The following is a 19,407-nucleotide window of genomic DNA, read 5'->3' as shown; positions in this document are numbered from 1 at the left end:
AAAAGAAGGCCATTACTAGCATTTGGTGGCACATTGTTACAAAAAATCACTATGTATCATCCTCATCTACTGCCTATACATTATCCTTTAGCTGCTATAATTAGTACATTCACTTGTTCTACAATGTTCATTGATGCTCCTATCTTGTAGAAGATTACTAGGAATGCAAGTAATGTGAAGAATACTCACTATCCTGATGAATGTCTCCATGCTCAACGCCTCCACATGCACTAATAACTGTTGTATGGATATAATCATCCACCACAAAACCTTCAGCTTGCATTCTATGCATGAGCTTCAGAGCCTCTCTAGCATGCCCATTCCTTGCATAAGCCAATATCATGGATTCCCAAGAAACCACATTCCTCTCCGGCATGTTGTCAAAAACTTGAAAAGCATCAGCAACATATCCACATTTTGAATACATATATATTAAAGCACTGTTTACAAATACATTAGACGAGGCAGGGGTCTTGCTCGCGTAGGAATGAATTAACTTTCCTTGAATTGGAGCTTCCAGTTCTGCACAAGCTTTCAAGGCTGACGAGTAAGTATAGGAATTAGGCAACACGCCTTCTTCCATCATTTCCTGCAAAAACTCCAGAGCCTCATGTTCAAGCCCGAGCCTGGCACAACCAGAGATAATGGCAGTCCATGAAACAACATCCCTGAAAGGCATATATTGGAGCACCTTGAAAGCATAGGAGTATTCTTTACATTTGCAATAGAACCATACCAAAGTGCTTCCTACATATATGTTGGTATGGATATTACTTTTAATTATCTGTGCATGAACTTCTCTTCCAAATAGCAAAGACTTAATTGTGCCACAAGCCATCAAGACACTTAAAACTGTCAACTTATTAACATGTATTCTTTTCATCTTCATTAATCGAAAGAAGCTTGTGGCCTCTTCACCAAACCCATTCCGAGCATATCCTGATATAATAGAAGTCCAAGTAGCTGTATTTCTAATTCTCATTCTATCGAACACTACTTTAGAATCCACCATCACTCCACATTTTGCATACATATCAACTAGGGAAGTTCCTATAAAAACATCACTCTTGCAGATTTTCTTTATTATGGCACCATGCAGCTGTGTCCCAAATTTCAATGCTTTGTTCTCTCCACAAGCCTTTAGTGCACTACATATAGTATATTCATTAGGATAGAACCCATCACTTAGCATTTGTGACAACATTGACAAGGCTTCATGTCCAAACCCTTGTTGGGAACAAGCAGTAATCATAGTTGTCCAACATATTACATCTCGCTCAGCCATACAATCAAATGCTCGAAATGCACTTGATATATTGCCACATTTTGCATAAAAGTGAACAACTGCATTGTCAACAATTAAATTCCTCCATCTGCTTTTCAAAATCCGAGCATGGATTTGTTTCCCAAGCTCTAAATCCACTCTTCTACCACACAAATTCATGATACAGACAAACATCTTACTGTTTGCTGGAACACCATGTTTAACACAATCTTGAAATAACTTAAAAGCTTCATCATCCAAGTTAAATTTTAAATATCCATCAATTATAGCAGTCCACGTAACTGTATTCTTTCTTGACATTCCATCAAACACTCTACGAGCCTGAGCTAACTTGCCCAATCTTAAATAACTACAAATCAAATTATTATCTACATAAGTAACTGGATGTATAAAAAATTTCAAGACAATTGTGTGTACCCTTCCTACTTCTTCCATATTATAACACAATCGCAGCCAATGAGCTACTAATTCTGGATTGAAGCATTGACTTTTCTCAGCTAAATTGTCTATCTTCCAGCAGAAAGCATCCGGGGGAGACTTGATAATATCTTGGAAATTCAACTCTGCAGCATTTAGTGCCTCAATGCTTTCAGTTGCAGCATCGTAGACTTTTACAGCAGCCAAGCACGTGTTCCAAAGCTTTAACAAATCTTGTCACATAAACATATGATGACAAATACCAAATTAATTGAAGAGGCAAGTTAGAACTACCCAGTTAAATTGATTAATTTCTTGAATCTTAACATGTGGCTAGTACAATAAGATCTCTATATTGCAAGGACACAAAAATCCAAAGGCATATTATCACAGTTTAACCTAGGCTAAGACTAAGCTAGATGAATACTTGATGAGCTATGTTTTTAAAGGAAGAATTTTTGGAGAAATGGGAATGAAAATGGAGTATCATTCTGTGGGAGAATACCTATGATTTGATTATAGAAGGCACCGGCATCTAATTTTAGTTGTAGTAATGAAGTATTAAAAAAGCTCTGAACTGGAGGGATATCATTCAGTTCAGTGAGTGACCAAATATTTGAAAGCAAAATATACTGTTATAGAAAACACTAATTCAGAATTCAAAGCATTTAGTCTCACCATTTTGCCTTTCGAGATTGTATCCATAAGATTCAGCTATTGTATGAAGATGCATAAAAAATTCTTTTGTGAAATCTTTACGACTGCTGGAGACAATTTCACAAATTTTAGATGGATTCCCTTTGATCATTTCGATAAGTTCATTGTGCCCCTGCAACTCTTGATCTATCTGCAGAACAGGAGTATTGAATAAATTTGTGCATTACGGAAGCCATAGACAACAATTTAAAGGAATGGTATAATCTCTAGATATACAATGTTTCCTTGCATTAATCACATTTCAAACATCTTCCCCCTTTCATTATTTTCTAATTGATGTAGGAAACAGTATAATTACGCAATGAAATACAGCTACAAGTGTGTAGATTACATTAAAGAGAAATGAAAAGTTATTTGGGGGGGTGGGGGTAAAGGTTAGATAGAATTGTGCCAGCTTGTTTTTCTTTAGTCACTAATACCATAATGAAAGAGTGATGGGTATAGAATTTCAATAACAAAGGAGTAATGACAGACCTCTTTAAGCTTCTTTCCAAGCCAGAGCAGCTTGTTCTTCGTCACCGGATTGTCTTCTGTGTCTGCTTTATCCTGACAGTGTCTAAAAAAATGGGGCCTAATATTATTCCACTTTTTGTTGAAAACTAACAGCCTCCTCCAATTTCTCTCGTCAACCATGAAAGCCTCAATTAGCTTGTCACAATCTCTAATGATCATTTCATAGTTATTCAAGAACCCCATGGCATCTTCATCATCATCCCTTTTATCATCACAAGAACAATCACCACTGGAGGCACCGGTACATGACAACCCTTCACTGATACAATTCAGCACTGCTCTTGTGTCGCGTGCAGTGACTGGAAAGGAATGCTGCTGGTCTGCTTGACCAAGAAACAAGTTAGCATAACAGGAATTAGGATCATCTCCTGTCACACACCATCAATTCAAGAGAGACAAATACAATTATGTTGCAAATAAACCCATCATAATGCATAAAGAAGGTTAAATATTCATTTGGTCCTTATAGTTGTCTTCATTTTAACTTTCAATTCCTATACGAGAAAACTGTAAGTCTTAGTCCTAATATGCATAAAAGTTAAGCTTTGATTCCTAAAGTCAATGTTAATGAAGCTACAAAAACTTTTTGGCGATGATAAACCGCTACAAAAAAAAAAAACATTGTCTAGGAACTAAAACGTACCATTCTATCATACAAGACTACAACTTAGAATGGAGACAAATACAAGGACCAAATGAATACTTTAACCTATTAAAAATTGTATTTATAAATAATTTTGAACCCTCTAAAAATTCCAATTTTTTTCATTTGGTCGATCAATTTTCGAAACAGTTTTGCTAAGCCTTAAAGACGGCAGCTATTGAAATCAAAAATAGAATTTTAAAAATGTAATAACATTTCAATGTTACAAAGACATCTCAACCGTGAAAACTTTGTACATATATTGATTCCTTACAAGCCCGTTAATAAAAAAGTTACTACATAATCTAATCCTCCTAAAAAATGGTTAAATTAGTTTTTTTTCCTCTAATTTATTATTTATCTTCCTAACTTCTATCCCAACAACAATACATAATATATAATGCAGAAAACAACTAAAAAAAGAAAGAAAAAGAAAGTGGTATGTGATAAAAATTGAAGTTGAAATGTAGAAACTGACCTTTGGAAACAAAAGTGAAACACGAAAGTCGAAGTGGGTTTGAAACGAATAATGAGAAGGGGAAGGCGAAATCTGGAGTGGGTTTGAGAGTGTGAAACCTCGGAGGAAGCGAAGAAGAGGATTGAAGAATTGCGGTGCGTAACTCCATGTGTTAAGTAAAAAAAGAAGAGATTGTGGTGGAAAAGGAAGAGGCAAAAAAAGGTTTGTGTTTTACTTCTGAGTCCTGAGCTGGTGGTGGTGAACCAAAAGAATAAAAAAAACTTTAAAACAAATAAGAGGTTGAAAGTTGGAAGAAGTTGGAAAATATCTCAAGTATAGGATTGATTTTGGATTGAGGTTGTAGGAAATAGGAAGGAAGTGTGGAGTGGAGAGTGAAGTGAATGGAGTATCTAAGGAGAACAAAAAAAAAATCTAGAGGGAAAAAGGAGGTGAACTGAGTTCAGACAGGGATAAGGAGGCCTGCCACCTCAGCAATGTCACTTAGTAATAAATATACTTTAAGTGTATTTTTTATTCCTAATTTTTAATATTTGACGAATTTTATTCAATTTTTAAAATATTTGTAAATTTTATCCTTTATTATTTATTCATTGATATGTATAAAAATTGGTAGTAAAATTTTTCAAAAAATTTAAAAATTGGGATAAGTTAGGCTAAAAAGTACAATTACATTAAAAATAAAACGACAGAGATTAAAATCTGCAAGAATCTTAGAAGATGGGATAGAATGTGTCAAATTAACAAAATTTGGGTAAAATTCAACAAAAAAAAATAAAGAGTTACGGATAAAAAGTACAATTAAACCTAATAAATATTGAATATTTTGTAATTTATATAATAAATATTTATTTTAATTTTTTGTTATGTGTCCATTAACACAAAATAGTATAAACCTACTATTAACAAGGTCTAACTCAATTAGTGAAATAGGATATGTACATGTTGTAAGCCCCCTTAATACCGTGTTAAATTTTTCCAAATAAAAAAACAATAATATAAACCTTAGCATATTATTTTATATAATTATTACTAATTTTATCTTGTCTTTTTTCTACTTTTCTTTCTTTCACACTATCAATTATTTCAATTATTTATCAATTTGTTTGGCCTTGACGGAGAAGAAGTTAGGGGTTTTTTTAATGTATAATTTCAAGTTTAAGTTTTATAAAATAAATGTAGAAAGAGATTACATCTTTAGATGAGTTTATTTAACTAGACTTTCAAATATAGAAGACATTAGATAAAAATTATAACAGCATTCTGGGAGGGTTTTTTTTGAAATAAATCATATTAGAAATTAAAAAAAAAATTACTAATTACCCTCACGGTTTTCAATCAATATTTAATCATTACTTTTAATTCGAGTTACTTCACATTAATATCATAATCACTAAATAAATACTATTATTACCGGCTTTGATTTGAGTTTGATTTTGCATCTTACCTACTCTCCTCTATTTGTTTACGCCTTAAAAAAAACAATTGCGGTTTGAATGTCTCGATATAGAAATGTGGAAGAAATCAAATAAAAGTATCAAATTTAACCGAGTTGAACCGGTGGGTATGTCCTAACTGTTTTCAGCCTTCATACACAGAATGTTACAACCTACAAACTAACAAGTTAAAAGACCTTAAAAGTTTCGCCATCCATGATTGATGATTAACCCAACACAACACTTTTTTTGTCTTCATTTCTGTGCCTAAAAGTCCCTTCACTGTCTCCACTCTTATACCTAGCTGTCTCTCTGCTCTCCTTGTTTGTTGTTGGCTCCGAATTCTAAGAATGTGAAATTTGTCACCCTCTCATTCCCACCCTTCAGAGATGACTTCCCTCAGAGAACTCCTCACAGACGAAGGCTTCTACCAAACAACCCCTAACAACAACAACCCTTTGAAGCCAAAGCTCAAACTCTCACCACCAACACCAGAGATAATACTAAACTCACTCCCTCTACACCTATGCAATGACAGAAAAAGCTTTGTTGATTGCTCCAACAAAAGCATAGACAAGTCCATGACAAGAAAAGGGTCTTGGCCATTTCACTCCAATACTCAAAGGGTTGTTGTTGGTTCAGTTTCTGAAACTTCATTGGTGTCACCACCACCAAGAACTGTTGTGGGACCCCCCATGGATGAAGTTGCCACAAGAGCAGTGGTTGCTATCCTAAGTGGATACATTGGAAGATATGTGAAAGATGATAGTTTCAGGAAAATGGTAAGGGACAAGTGCAATTCTTACTTGGTCAGAAGGAGAAGAAACGGTTCAGGATCATCATCGGAAGAAGAAAATGAGGTTCTGGTGAACATGAAACTAGGCATGGAGAATATTGACAAGTTGGTGCAGGATCAAGGGACAAAGAAAGATATGAAGATCAAAAGCTTGAGGAATTCCATTGAGCTTTTGACCATAGTTGCTTCACTGAATAGTAAAATTAGAACAACATCAAGGGAAAGTGGTTCAACTTGTGGAATACCCAATTCCCATATCTCTGCTTGTGCTCAGCTCTACTTGGCAATAGTTTACAAGCTTCAGAAGAACAACAGGATTTGTGCTAGGCATTTGCTGCAAGTATTTTGTGACTCTCCTTTTTTGGCCAGGACTTATTTGCTTCCTGACCTTTGGGAGCATGTGTTCCTTCCTCACCTTCTCCATCTTAAAATTTGGTATGCCGAGGAGCTCGACGCAGTTTCGGCCTCAAGTGAATGTCAAGGTGAGAAGGACAAGAAAATGAAGACCTTGAGCAAGGTGTATGGTAACAAGGTGGACACAGGAACTGCTATGTTTGCTTTGTATTACAAGCAGTGGCTTAAAGTTGGGGCTAATGAGCCTCCTCTTCCTATTGTCTCTTTGCCTTCAAGACCAAGTTGCAGATCATCAAGAAAAATGTCTTCAGATTCTTTTGTTTTGCATTCCTCTATCAACACAAACTTGTAAGTGACATGGACATCTTGCATTTACTTGTCCACTCTTGTTATCTTTTCACAAGAAACAAATCAAGTATATGGTAGTTATGTGTTTTCTGTGCTTTGGCTGTTGCAATAGATACAAGGAAGTATTTGGCCCCAAACTAGAGATGAAACCTACCCCTCTAGCTGAACAAAATGGATTGTTGACAATTAGATGGAGCTCAAGGAATCATGAATACAGCTGCAGTTCACTTCAGGTTAGTTTTAGTGTCTTCATTCATAGCAGATTTAAAATATTGGTATGCATTTCAAACTAATAGTTTCATTTTATTTCTCACCTTTGACAGAAAGAAGAGACAATATACCTAGGAAGATCATCAAGGTCAATTGACAAGAGTTATGCTGAAATAAGGCTAGGGTCACAGAGATTGGACAATTTTCAATGCTTTTCTTGCAGGAGTATGCAAGCAGAAAGCTTGGTGAACAGCAGCTACACATCCTGCAATGCTTCATTTAGAAATGAAACAACTGTCCTTTCAAGTGAATTTGTTGGAGCTCTTACAACTATATGTTCATCAGATATATTAAGTGAATGTGAATTCTCAATTCGTGTGATTGCCAAAGCATGGTTGAACTCTCATGCTGACCCTCTAATTGAAGAAGCACTGTCACAGTCTAGTGTGGTTGAGGCTATCCTTGAGGTATTGTTTGCCTCAAGTGAAGATGAAATTCTAGAATTGGCTATATCAGTTTTAGCAGAATTAGTAGGAAGGAATGATGCAATTAGACAAATTATGCTGAACTCGGATCCACGACTAGAAATCTTTGTGAGACTTCTAAGAAGGACTGGCCTATTTCAAAAAGCTGCAGTTCTGCTTTATCTGTTAAAGCCACAAGCAAAACAGATGTTATCACCAGAATGGGTGCCACTAGTACTTCGAGTGTTAGAATTTGGAGACAAAGTGCTGACCCTCTTCACAGTACAATGCAATCCTCAAGTGGCTGCAATTTACTTTCTGGACCAACTTCTTACTGGTTTCGATGAAGATAGGAATTTAGAGAATGCTAGGCAGGTTGTTTCACTTGGTGGATTGACCCTTCTTATGAAAAGAATTGAAGAAGGAGAAATCCATGAGAGAAACAATGCTGCTTTTATCATTTATAGTTGCATTCATGCTGAAGAAAGCTGCCGGAGTTTTCTAGCTGACAATATAAAGAAGAGTTCTTTACTAGAACTCATCGTTCTTGGCAATAGTAAAAATTGCAGTGGATGTGCCTTTTCTGTGCTAGCTGAGTTACTATACCTTGATAGGTATGCACTTCATTACCTAACTTTTCCTAGATATCTTGTTTATTCTTTATTCTTTTCCTTCTTTTCTTTTGTTTCCTCACTTTTATCAGAAAGTGTTGATATGATAGTCTTCTGAAATCATGTCAGAACTACCAAGATTTTAAATTTCTTGAGGGGACTTAAAGATGGATGGGGTGGCCTAAACACAATGCACATTCTGTTCATCTACCTTCAGAGGGCTCCACCTGAAGAATGCCCTTTGGTTGCAGTGGTATTATTGCTGTTTGATATTATGGTAATTCCTTCCACTTACTAATCCATGTCTGGAAATATTAACTTATTGTCTGGTGAATAATTTTCCAAGTTATTGTATAACTAATTGTTTCCAAAATCAAAAACTTACTCTAATTAACAATCCATTAGCTATATAATAAATCGATTTTAGTAATCTTGAAGAGTTCATGAATGGAATAGCAGTTGTGTTGCAGGAAGATCCTTTCAAAGAGAGCTTATATAGAGCAGAAGCAATTGAGGCAATTGTGGCTGCTTTAAATTGTCAAGTGTGTAATGACAAAATACAAGAACAATCAGCAAGAGCTTTACTCTTGTTAGCAGGACACTTTTCTTATACAGGAGAATCATTAATGGAAAGAACTCTTCTACAACAAGCTGGCTTCCAAGAAAATTGCTTAGAAGATTCCTCTTATGGCAAGGAAATTGTTGTTTATGATTCAGCTCACAAGGTAATCTTTGCCTTTGGATTATAATTATGCAATTGTCAAATTTCATGTCCCTAGATCTCAGAACAGGAATTGCTTTTAGTACTACTTGCTATTGAAATTATTGATTAGTTATGTGTTGATGACTAGAATGAAGAGGATGATGAAGCTGAAAGTTGGCGAAGAACAGCAGCCAATGTCTTGTTGAAAAGTGGAAATAAGAATTTACTAAGTGTACTTTCAGATTCTGCAGCAAATGGAGTTCCAAGTTTAGCAAGAGCTAGCCTTGTAACAATTTCATGGATGAGCAGCTACCTTCACTTAGTTGATGATAGAAAGCTTCCACCAATGGCATTATCAATCCTCATGCCATTGTTGCTAAAATACTTGAATTATGACAAGGATGTTGAGGCAAGAGTCTTGGCTTCATATTCATTGCTATGCCTTGTAAAAATTTCAGGTATGAACTCTGAAACTTTTGCCATTTTCAGAATTATGCCAAAATTGTCCTAGAAGAATAAGTTGTTTTAGTTTTTTTTTCTCAAACTGTTAGATTTGGCATCATAAGAAAAAGGGGGCCTTCAGAATATACTATTATAAATTGATTAAATTTTAATTAGAATTTTGTATCCTTGTTTAACACTAGCTTCATTTTTCATTTGTCCTTTCTTTTGGCAAACTCTTAGCAGGATGTGTCTCTTTCCTATCATCACTAGATAAAGACTCACTCAAACATCTCCAGAATCTCTCTCTAGTGACGTGGACTTCCAATGAGCTAATTTCAATCATCTCCAAAAGCAGCTTGCAATAAAAACCAATGAAAAGCAAAACTCCATTGTTTGAACTCTTCAGTGTGTGTTCATTATTTGTCTTTTATGTACATGTGATTGTAATCAGTAATCACCCTTGAGTTTGTATAGTTGATTAGTTTGAAACTTTGAATGGAATTGTTTCTAACAAAATCTACCAAAATATATTTGTTTCATTTTATGATAGCTTATGATTTCACAACCTGAAAACCTTGTTCAGCAAAAGAAAGAAAACTACAAAAACGGGGAAAAAAAACTTAAAAGATCTTAGGTGCTAAAGAGTATCCAATACAAGTAGTTGTGCATTGATCTCGCTATTATCGTTTTGTTCCTAGATTTCAAAATTTGTCCTTATGTCAGTGTCTCACCCCTTAAAACAAAAAGGAATGAGGACAAAATAGATGATGAAAAAGAGGGGCACTTTTGCTAAGTGTCTTACAGGGATAACAAATTTATCTCTTGCTTGGTTCTGCGGTTGCATCTCTATAGACTCTGACTGAGTAAAGTACCCTCATCTCTATAAGGAAAAAGAATCTCTTAAGGAAAAAGATCTTGTCCACCTAGAATAACAGACAAACAGGACAGAACAATTTGGGACATAGTTGGATGTGTAATTGTGTGGAATTGTGATGTGATGTGATCGCTCAGCTTCACGGTGGGGTGAACAGTTTTTCTAAGCTTATAGTAACTTAAATATTAAATCCATGCCATACACACATAAGCAAGTACATATTGAACTTGGATTAGTATTTAGTAGTCAACCTGATCAAAGGATTGAGTTTTTATTTTTTAAATATTTCGTAATCAATCTTGTTCGGATAAGACTCCTCACCCCTCTCTAAAGGTGTATTTTGTGGGATCAAACCGTGACTCTTCCCACAAATTTAGCCTAACTGTCAAATGAGTCTCACCCATTATGTAAAGGGATTGAGTTATTGATTTTGTTTTATGTAAAATTTTAGATTAGAGGAAGATACATTGCCTTACAAGACCAGTAAAAAATGCAACCCTCAACAAAGACAGTAAAATTTACGTATCCTTTACAATAACAGAAATCTGATAATTGAACTTAAGTGACAATTAGTGTGGACTATAGAGTATCCATCAGTTTATTGATGACTAATTTTCATTAAATAATCTGACTAACCATCTTTGGTAGGGTCTCTTTCTTAATCACTTTTTTTGTCATTCACAAGATTTCAATTGAGACTTTACTTAAGAGGATCGAGTCTAGTACCGATTTCAATTGAGACTTTACTTAAGAGGATCAAGTCTAGTACCACTGAAATCAATGATTTATTGATATGATAGTTATTGATTATTTAATTCTTATGTGATACTATAATTTTAATTAAATTTAAGATCTGTTACATGCATAATGAAAAACGTCAGTGATTGAGTAAAATAATCAGTTTTAAGAATAAATAAATCCATGCCAAAACATAATACTACTATTTCCTATCCTTTTTATAAGGAATATATAATAACAGTGTTAAAAACATTAATATTATCTGTTTCTTATAAAGGCAGAAGGAATATACAGTAAGAAACCATATTCAGAAGAAAATGAAATATGTAGAGCTTAATTAAAAAGTTTTTGTGCCACTTTGATTCCAATGTTACAGACTTTCAGGCCAAACAAAACCCATGCATCGCTGAAACACAGGTCAATAAGTCCCACGTCATCTATGCATTGATGTTTTGGCTCTATCCATATAGCCTTTGGTACCATTGATAAATCCTGGCATCAAATGTAATGCTAAGTTCCCATACATATAAAGACAAAGCAAGTTTTGTTCAATCAGTTTTTATATAGCTTACTGATATTGACTGTTTTTCACCCATTAAGTGAATGTCCCATCTATTAGAGCAACAAAATCAGTCTAGTGTCAACTTTATTTGTTCAACATAACATTGGCGTGAATGATGGAATATTTATGAATTTTGTTAACGATTAATTTTTGTCAAAGAAATTAATTAAGTATTTTTAATCGAGTTTTTCTTCTTAATTATGTTTCATCCATAAAATTCTTGAAACTTTAAATTGAAGATACTGCATTTATTACCACTCGTGTTGATTTAGTGTCAAGTTTATGATGATACCATGTGTCATTTTTTCAATGGAAGAATGTTAACGAATATGTACGGTAATAACTATATACTATATACACATTTAACTAATTAACAATCATTCTTTCATTACGAATTACGATGCCCCTCACGGGGAAGATAAAAATTGCACATGATTAGGGTGATTCACCAATCAACATGAGAATTGTCCTTGAAACTTGAAAGCCAATTCTAATATAGCCAAGTCTAGTCTTGCTACGCTTATTCCTTGTCATTTTAAGCTTCACCCAATTGGGTTCCATTGAATTTTTGCAGCAAATGACAGAGTTTTGGTTGGCCAAAACTCCATGTTGTGTAGCCATGTGCTGGCCACAAGTGTATCTTCCATTGTCCTTATATGAATTATAGGAACCCCATCAAGAAAACTGTAAAAACAGAAGCATAGATAGCAAAGAAGAGAGTAAGACAACAATCTAAACTCAAATTTTGCATGAAATGCATGACCAATCATTATCATTTATCAATATGCATGGTCCCCATTATTCTTCGTTCACATGCTACTCTCTCAGTACTTGGTCTCCAATAATGTCTCATATGTGTGCAATGTAAGAAGAATAACGTATATACACGCAAGCCTAGCCTTATATACCAAACACGTTCAAATTAAACTCTCTTTGCACCAGAATGTAGACGGTACGAGAATTGAGGCATGGAATTGGACCACACTAGTGACACTACATTTCAAATGGTTAAGGGAATAGTGGAAAACCATTAATCTAAAGTGTAAGTTTGAATATAATTAAGCTCAAATATTAGATTCCATTAGAATCCGCATAATCCAAATAGTTGATACAAGATTGTACTAAGAGGCCTAATAGAGAAATGCTTTTCAGGATAAATCCAAAATGACTCCTAAATCCTAATTGATTCCTCACTTTTTGTGAACTTGCATTTTGGATTCTTTTCTTCTTTAACAAAGAGAAGAGAGAAGAAAGGAAAAATATATCTTAAAAGATTTCACTAGCTAGCGTCCATTATTTAACCAAGACACCCTTTTTTCATGGTGTGTTGATTTATTAAAAAAATATATACTTATTTAATATTTGATTTTAAAAATTAGGGATTTGAAAGAAGAAAAAAAACTTGATTAAAAATTGAACGGTTTATTAGAGATATAGACTACTAACATTAGTTAGTTACAAGTTAATTATTAGTTTAATTAGTTACAAGTTAGTTACTTTTATAACCAATTACATTATATAAGACACGTTGTATTCATGTAATGAGTGAGATTTACTCATTTTGAATATTATCCAAAGTAATATTTAGTTTCTCTTTTCTCTTCTTTTCATCTCTCCACCTTGAACTTTATCATGGTATCAGAGTCTTCATCTCCATTTTTTCGCTGCTTCGTTCATCTTTTTCGTTCAGAGCTTCGGCTGAAGTTGGTTCAGATGTTGAGACTATGAGATCAAATTTGGCTGCTGCATACTGCTAATGAACATCGTTGCTTGGGTCATGGGTACTTGACTCTGCTCCAACATATGAGTTGTTTGTCTCTTCCTCAAATTTTCTTTTCCTGGCCAATATAATGCTATGATTCTTCTTTGGTACACGTCCATACTTGATTACATCTGAAAAAGCCAGTCTTTCATCCTTTATCACCCAAATCTTCCATTACTACATCCTTGTTTTTCACTTATATCAGCAGTTGGAACATCCATAGTCACGGTTTTCCCGTTTCGATCATCCTCACCCTCAATTTTCTTCTAATCTCTTTCGCCTCCTTCCACTCCAACCTCAAAAGAACCACCCTCAGAGTTCAAATTCCCAGCACTTTCAATCTCACCACCATATGAAAACATTAAGTTCCTACCACTCTCTCTCATTTTTTTTCTCTCGCCTGCTCAAAGTCATTTTCTTAATTCTAGGTGGAATAAGCATTCTTAACTATGGCATTTTATGGAACCACCTTATCCTTCAATGGTGGAATAAGCATTTGCATAGCCAGAGTAAGTTTCTTCATGTCTGGCAGTTTTTTTTTCCTACAATGTGTGTGATTAAATCCTTCTAAAGATTTTGAAGACTTTGGCTTATTATTTTTAGCCTTTTAGGCTTGATTTGATGATTTTAAGCTTCTGTCCATGGTGGTTAAGTATTGTTTTAGTTTCTGTCATGGATGGTTAAGTCTTGGTTGTTGTTGGTTCACAAAGTATTTGTGAAAAGTCCTCATGAAGACAAATTTTGTGATTTTTCTATTTTGTTTATGTAAGCTTCTGTTCATGGTGATTAAGCATTGTTTAAGTTTTTGCCATGGATGGTTAAGCATTGGATTGTTGTTTTGCTTCTGTCTTGAGTGGTTAAGCATTGTTTTGGCTTCAGCTCTTGGTGGTTAAACCTTGTTGATTCTCTAAGTGGTTAAACTTTGAGGTATAATTTCTGTTTAGTGGTTAAGCTTTGATAATTTCATGGATTGCTGATTTGAGAGCTTTGATGCTTGCTTTGGACTCTTGGAAGAAAATTGAGAAAGTCAATGTTGGTCGATGATTTCTAGGAGATATGCACCATGACTGCACCTACATTTTGATTTGTTTCTAAATTTCTGTTTTTGCCTATGTATTTTCGGCATGTTTTGCTATATTCCAATTTTTCAGACTTTATTTTTATTTTCTTTGACGAAAATATATTATCTTTTTCAAGCTGGAAGTGTTTTTAACACTTGGAGCTTGCGGGGGTATTAGAGATATAGACTACTAACATTAGTTAGTTACAAGTTAGTTATTAGTTTAGTTAGTTACATGTTAGTTTAGTTAGTTACAAATTAGTTAGTTAGTTATAAGTTAGTTACTCTTGTAACCAATAATGTTATATAAGATACATTGTATTCATGTCATAAGTGAGATTTGCTCATTTTGAGCATTATCCAAAGTAATCCAGTTTCTTTTTTATCTCCTTTCCATCTCTCTACCTTTTATCATTCGTTTGAAAAGAAGAAGAAAAATTGAAATCATTTTTATAAAGTGATTCAGTTTGTTTTCATTCTAGTTTTTCAAAAATTCAAATCTTGTTCAACCCTATTAAAAATAATAATGATCATAAGATAGAATGAATTCTTCTTTTGCTAAATATTACTTTTTCCCTTCTCTTCGAGACTTTCTTTCCTTCTCCCTCAATTGTTATACTAACGGAGCCAACATTTTTAATTAACACTTTAAAATTTATTACAAACCATAAAATTTTAAGTAAAACTCATTAAATAAAAGTAAAATCGTAAAAAAATATAATGTTTAATAAACAATGTTTTTAAACGTGTTACTATTATTTCAATATTTCTCTTGCTTAAGGAGGCAATTGTTATTTAAACCTCCCAAACTTACTAATATATCTTCCTTTTATATATATATATATATATTTTTAGAAATATCCATTTTTTTTCAAAAAGTACTTTTTAAAATATTAAAATCTTAACACATTCCAAAAAGTACTATTCGAAAGTGTTATTTCAGAAAGTACTTGTCCGAAGCCAATTTTAAGAAGAAAAAAAAGGACACCAAATTGCTTTTAAGGGAAACCTTTGCATAATTTGGGATAGTTCATCATGGTGACATAGTAGTCACAAAGAGCTTAAGCTCTTGGATGTGTTTCTCACTGTTGTGAAAATTTCACTTCTTAACCGGAAGAACAACTTCATTAACAAACATGATATGGTTTCGGTGATTACATTATTTGAAAGATTTGTCATCACTATGATTGGAGCATTGATGCATCCATGGAATTCATATTCCTACTAATGCTTCCAAAATCTAATAATTTCTTTGTTTTTGCTAGGTTTCTTTTAAAAAAAAGTGAGAAAGTGGGTATATCAACACAAAGCAACTTAAAGGTAATTGGTGTCCATTTTTTTTTTCTTTCTGAGACCTTTCAAAAAATACTTTCTAGAGTATTAAAATTTTAACACTTCTGGAAAATATATTTTGGAATGTAAAAATTTCAGCATTTTCACGTCTGGAAATTACTCTTTGGAATGCTAAAAAAATTTTACTTCCAAAAAGTATTTTCTAGAAAAATGATATATTTGAAAGAAAAAAAAACATATAAAGTTGAGAACTGCCAATAACAATTAAGGAATATTAAGAACAGTTACACGTCACTTTACAAGTGTGAGCCCAAGTTTTTGTGCATGCATGCCCCATAATCAAATTATATTATAAAATAATTAATATCGTTACATATAATATTAAAATTTTTAATGTATACTTAATGTATATGTAAATTTATATAATAAATTTTGTGACAATTAATTTGTTTATATATTTAAATTTTTATGAAACCTATGATTTTTATTTAAAATTTATATATGTAAAATAATATATTATTATATCAAAATTAATAATAATAAGACCAAAAAATATATTAGTAGATTTTTGTTAATAATGTATTTTTTACGTATATAAATTTTTATTAAACCTATAATTTTTATTTATAATTTATATATGTAAAAAAAATATTATTATATCTAAATTAATTGTTACAAAATTTATTATATAAATTTATATGTGTATTAAATATGCATTAGACATTTTAATGTTATATATAGTGACATTAATTATTTTATAACATAATTGATTTATTAGCTTAATTGATTAGAGCATTGTGTTAATAACATAAAATTCTTAAATTTGAGTCTTATATGAGTCATTAATTAATTGGTACACCAACAAAAACCCTCCATAATTTCATGGGAGTTGTTATTTTCATCCCGAGTATTTTGCTATTCTCACCTCCCACATGCTTTAAGTTTTTCCCGTTAAACGACAGTCGATTTTTAACTCCAGCACCACCATTACCATCTGGTGGCTCTTTGCTGGAACCGCCAACGCCTATCGGACTCGCCAAGAAAACAAAGCCCTCAGAATCCGTTACAATATTCTATAGAATAAAAACTTACTTGAATATGAGAATGCACCTCTTGTGAAAAAATTACAACTTTTTAATAATACATAAAAAATATTCTCACTTTATTATGCTTGGAAATAAATAAATAAAAAATTTAAAGCGAACAATACTACTGTCACAAGCCGTTTTTTTTTTCCACGTAATGGGATTGCAAACATAGTAGATAATTCTTTTTTTTTTTTTTTTGAGAAAACATAGTAGAGGATTCTATGTTCAATAGGAAGGAGTTTCAATATTCTACTATTGCTTACTAAGAATTCAGATTCAAACTTTTATGTAATACTCTAATTGGGATGGTGCCACTTCTTGTGACCTATCTAATCTCTTATTTGTAATATAATATAACTTATTTTTGCAGTGAAAAAAAAAACTGTCACAAGCCGTTGAAATTCCGCTCCATTTAAGTTGTGCAATTGTAATCTGCCGCCTTTAATTTTTGCATGTTAATATTTTTAATACGTATTTACACTCTTTCATAAAATTAAATAAGCAAATAATCATTTCAACTTCCATGATTTTGTACTGTTAGACCTCCACGAAAAGATCTTGACCATTTCCATTGCACCCCTTCGAGGAATTTTTCCCACCAATGGATCATTTCCATTGCACCCCTTAGATTAATCTCTTTCTAAATTAGAATGAATTTGTTTAAACTTATTTCTATTTGTATTTATCTAAACAATTTCAGTTTTTTTAAAAAAGTTATTTTTTTTCTTATTTTGAGAAACAAATCCTTTCTATTTTTTAAAAAAAGGTGTTTTCCTAATAAGAGCTTATTTTAAAATTTTTTTTTATTACAGAAATAATTATATTTTTATTTAAATATATATATAATTATTTATATAATAAAAACTATAAAAACAAAAATGATATATTTTTTTAAAAGAAAAAAATAATATCATTATCTTAATAAAGATATAAAAGGAAAATAAAATATTTTATCAACAAATAAATAAAGGCACAAATAGTACTTGATTATTATTATTTTTATAACCAAACTTTCAAAATAAAAATAATTAATCAAATAATAAAATATTAAATATAAAAAATAGAATTAGAAAAAATACAACGATAAGAACCATCATATCTTAAGTAAACACAACAGTCTTTTTTTCCAACTAATATTAATTAATAATTTTTATTAAGAAGATGATTAAAATCACGACATTTTATATTTTTTTCTTTTCTGATCATTTAATCAATCTTATATATTCGTGTAAATATAATAGTGAAAAATTGTGGAAGCAAATGTGGGTAGAGTTTTTGAAATTAAAAAAAAAATATGATTAAATTAATGAATTATTAGGTTTTTTAAATTAAAAAAGTGGGTAGTTTTAATAAATAAAAATAGACAGGTTTTTAAAATTCAAATAAACTGGAAGTTTTAAATTTCAGTAAATGAAATGAATAAGTAAAAAGAAATAAAATTGAAATTAGTTATCTTTATTGCTCTTCTTTATTTTTTAATGGAGAAATAATTAAATTGAACTCCTTTTATATTTTTAAATAAATGGAGAGAAATAATAAAAAATTGTTGTATACGAAACTGAAAAAAATTTGCGTCAGTTGGAAAGAATTATGTGTAAAATAATAGATTTAATAAAATAAAAGTTAAAAAAATATAAAAGGTATAAAAATTTATTTATTCTTATCCATCTAATATTTAAAATTATTATTATTGTCCTAATTTGCTATATTTTTTATTTTGGCATTTGTATATTTCTTGAAAAAATTATGTCTAAAATGTTTGTTTTTAAGGATGTCTAAAATGTTAGAGTTTTTTAAAATATAAAATAAAAATTAAAAAAAATATAAAAGGTATACAATTTCCTTATTTTCATCCCTTTAAAATTAAAAACTATTATTTTTTCCCATAATCCGTAAAAACTAAGAAGTAAGAACTAAAAAAATTTAGTATAAATAAGCATGTAGGAGAAAAACATATTAAACTAAAATTAATATACATATGAATGCATAATAAAAAAATGTTATTATATATGATTTATATGTTAATCTGTTAAAAAGAACAATGACATACAAGTATTTAGAGAGAATGCTCTTTTCCTTAATCTTCAAAAATACAACTACTGCAATTACTACAATATATAAACTACTGTAGTTACAATATATTTAAAATGACTCCACATAACTACTCCATATAACTACTTCACATAACTCCTATTTACAAGAAACTACCACTAACTTCTTAACTTCTATTAACTTCTATTCACATCAACATTCCCTCCCTTAAACTAAAAAGAAAAACAAACATTTAGTTTATAAATGACGCATCAACCATTCCCAGCATACTCCGTAATTTCAAGAATTGTTCTAACTTAAGAGGTTTTGTCATTATGTCTGCAACTTGTTCTTGAGAATTACAGTAACTCAACTCCACAATTTTGTCTCTGGTCAAATCTCTAAGAAAATGAAACCTTATATCAATATGTTTGTTTCTGCCATGAAAAACAGAATTCTTTGATAGCTGTATAGTATAATTATTGTCACATTGAATCAAAGTACTATTTTCCTCCTTATGACCAAGTTTCTCTAAAACTCTTCTCAACCAAATACATTGACTGGCACAAAACGCAGCAGCTAT

General features: G+C 31.9%; 2 protein-coding genes across 4 annotated transcripts; one reads left to right on the top strand and one right to left on the bottom strand.

Moving 5' to 3' along the window:
* Positions 1 to 4,482, bottom strand: LOC100806316 (pentatricopeptide repeat-containing protein At4g18520, chloroplastic). Of its 2 annotated transcripts, none has more exons than XM_006605462.4 (4): positions 4,054 to 4,482; positions 2,894 to 3,300; positions 2,381 to 2,549; positions 1 to 1,935 (listed from the first exon to the last, which is right to left on the bottom strand). In XM_006605462.4, exons 1-4 carry the CDS (start codon positions 4,199 to 4,201, stop codon positions 158 to 160), a joined length of 2,502 nt encoding a protein of 833 aa, XP_006605525.1. In that variant the 5' UTR covers positions 4,202 to 4,482; the 3' UTR covers positions 1 to 157. The 2 variants fall into 2 exon arrangements, with proteins under 2 accessions (XP_006605525.1, XP_006605526.1); XM_006605463.4 differs by having other exon boundaries at positions 2,894 to 3,252; positions 4,054 to 4,481.
* A 1,243-nt stretch (positions 4,483 to 5,725) lies between these two features.
* On the top strand, positions 5,726 to 9,975 carry LOC100815587 (putative E3 ubiquitin-protein ligase LIN). 2 transcript variants are annotated; one of them, XM_003556435.5, is made up of 7 exons: positions 5,726 to 6,984; positions 7,097 to 7,217; positions 7,308 to 8,272; positions 8,399 to 8,546; positions 8,740 to 8,994; positions 9,121 to 9,430; positions 9,660 to 9,975. In XM_003556435.5, the coding sequence occupies exons 1-7, from the start codon at positions 5,876 to 5,878 to the stop codon at positions 9,779 to 9,781; spliced, it is 3,030 nt and encodes a 1,009-aa protein (XP_003556483.2). In that variant the 5' UTR covers positions 5,726 to 5,875; the 3' UTR covers positions 9,782 to 9,975. The 2 variants fall into 2 exon arrangements, with proteins under 2 accessions (XP_003556483.2, XP_006605524.1); XM_006605461.4 differs by having other exon boundaries at positions 9,657 to 9,975.
* The last annotated feature ends 9,432 nt before the right edge of the window (positions 9,976 to 19,407 follow it).

This window comes from Glycine max, chromosome 20, assembly GCF_000004515.6.
Source record: "Glycine max cultivar Williams 82 chromosome 20, Glycine_max_v4.0, whole genome shotgun sequence".
Taxonomy (NCBI): domain Eukaryota; kingdom Viridiplantae; phylum Streptophyta; class Magnoliopsida; order Fabales; family Fabaceae; genus Glycine; species Glycine max.
This window is presented reverse-complemented; position numbering and strand designations above follow the sequence as displayed.

Bases quoted from the DNA above. Each gene is read 5' to 3' on its own strand.
- LOC100815587 (XM_006605461.4), top strand. From the start codon at position 5,876: ATGACTTCCCTCAGAGAACTCCTCACAGACGAAGGCTTCTACCAAACA. The intron at 8,273-8,398 runs GTATGCACTTCA...AAATCATGTCAG, and splicing joins GAGTTACTATACCTTGATAG to AACTACCAAGATTTTAAATT. The intron at 8,995-9,120 runs GTAATCTTTGCC...GTTGATGACTAG, and splicing joins TTTATGATTCAGCTCACAAG to AATGAAGAGGATGATGAAGC.
- LOC100806316 (XM_006605462.4), bottom strand. From the start codon at position 4,201: ATGGAGTTACGCACCGCAATTCTTCAATCCTCTTCTTCGCTTCCTCCG. The intron at 3,301-4,053 runs GTCAGTTTCTAC...GGTGTGTGACAG, and splicing joins TTTCACTTTTGTTTCCAAAG to GAGATGATCCTAATTCCTGT. The intron at 1,936-2,380 runs GTGAGACTAAAT...TTATGTGACAAG, and splicing joins CAATCTCGAAAGGCAAAATG to ATTTGTTAAAGCTTTGGAAC.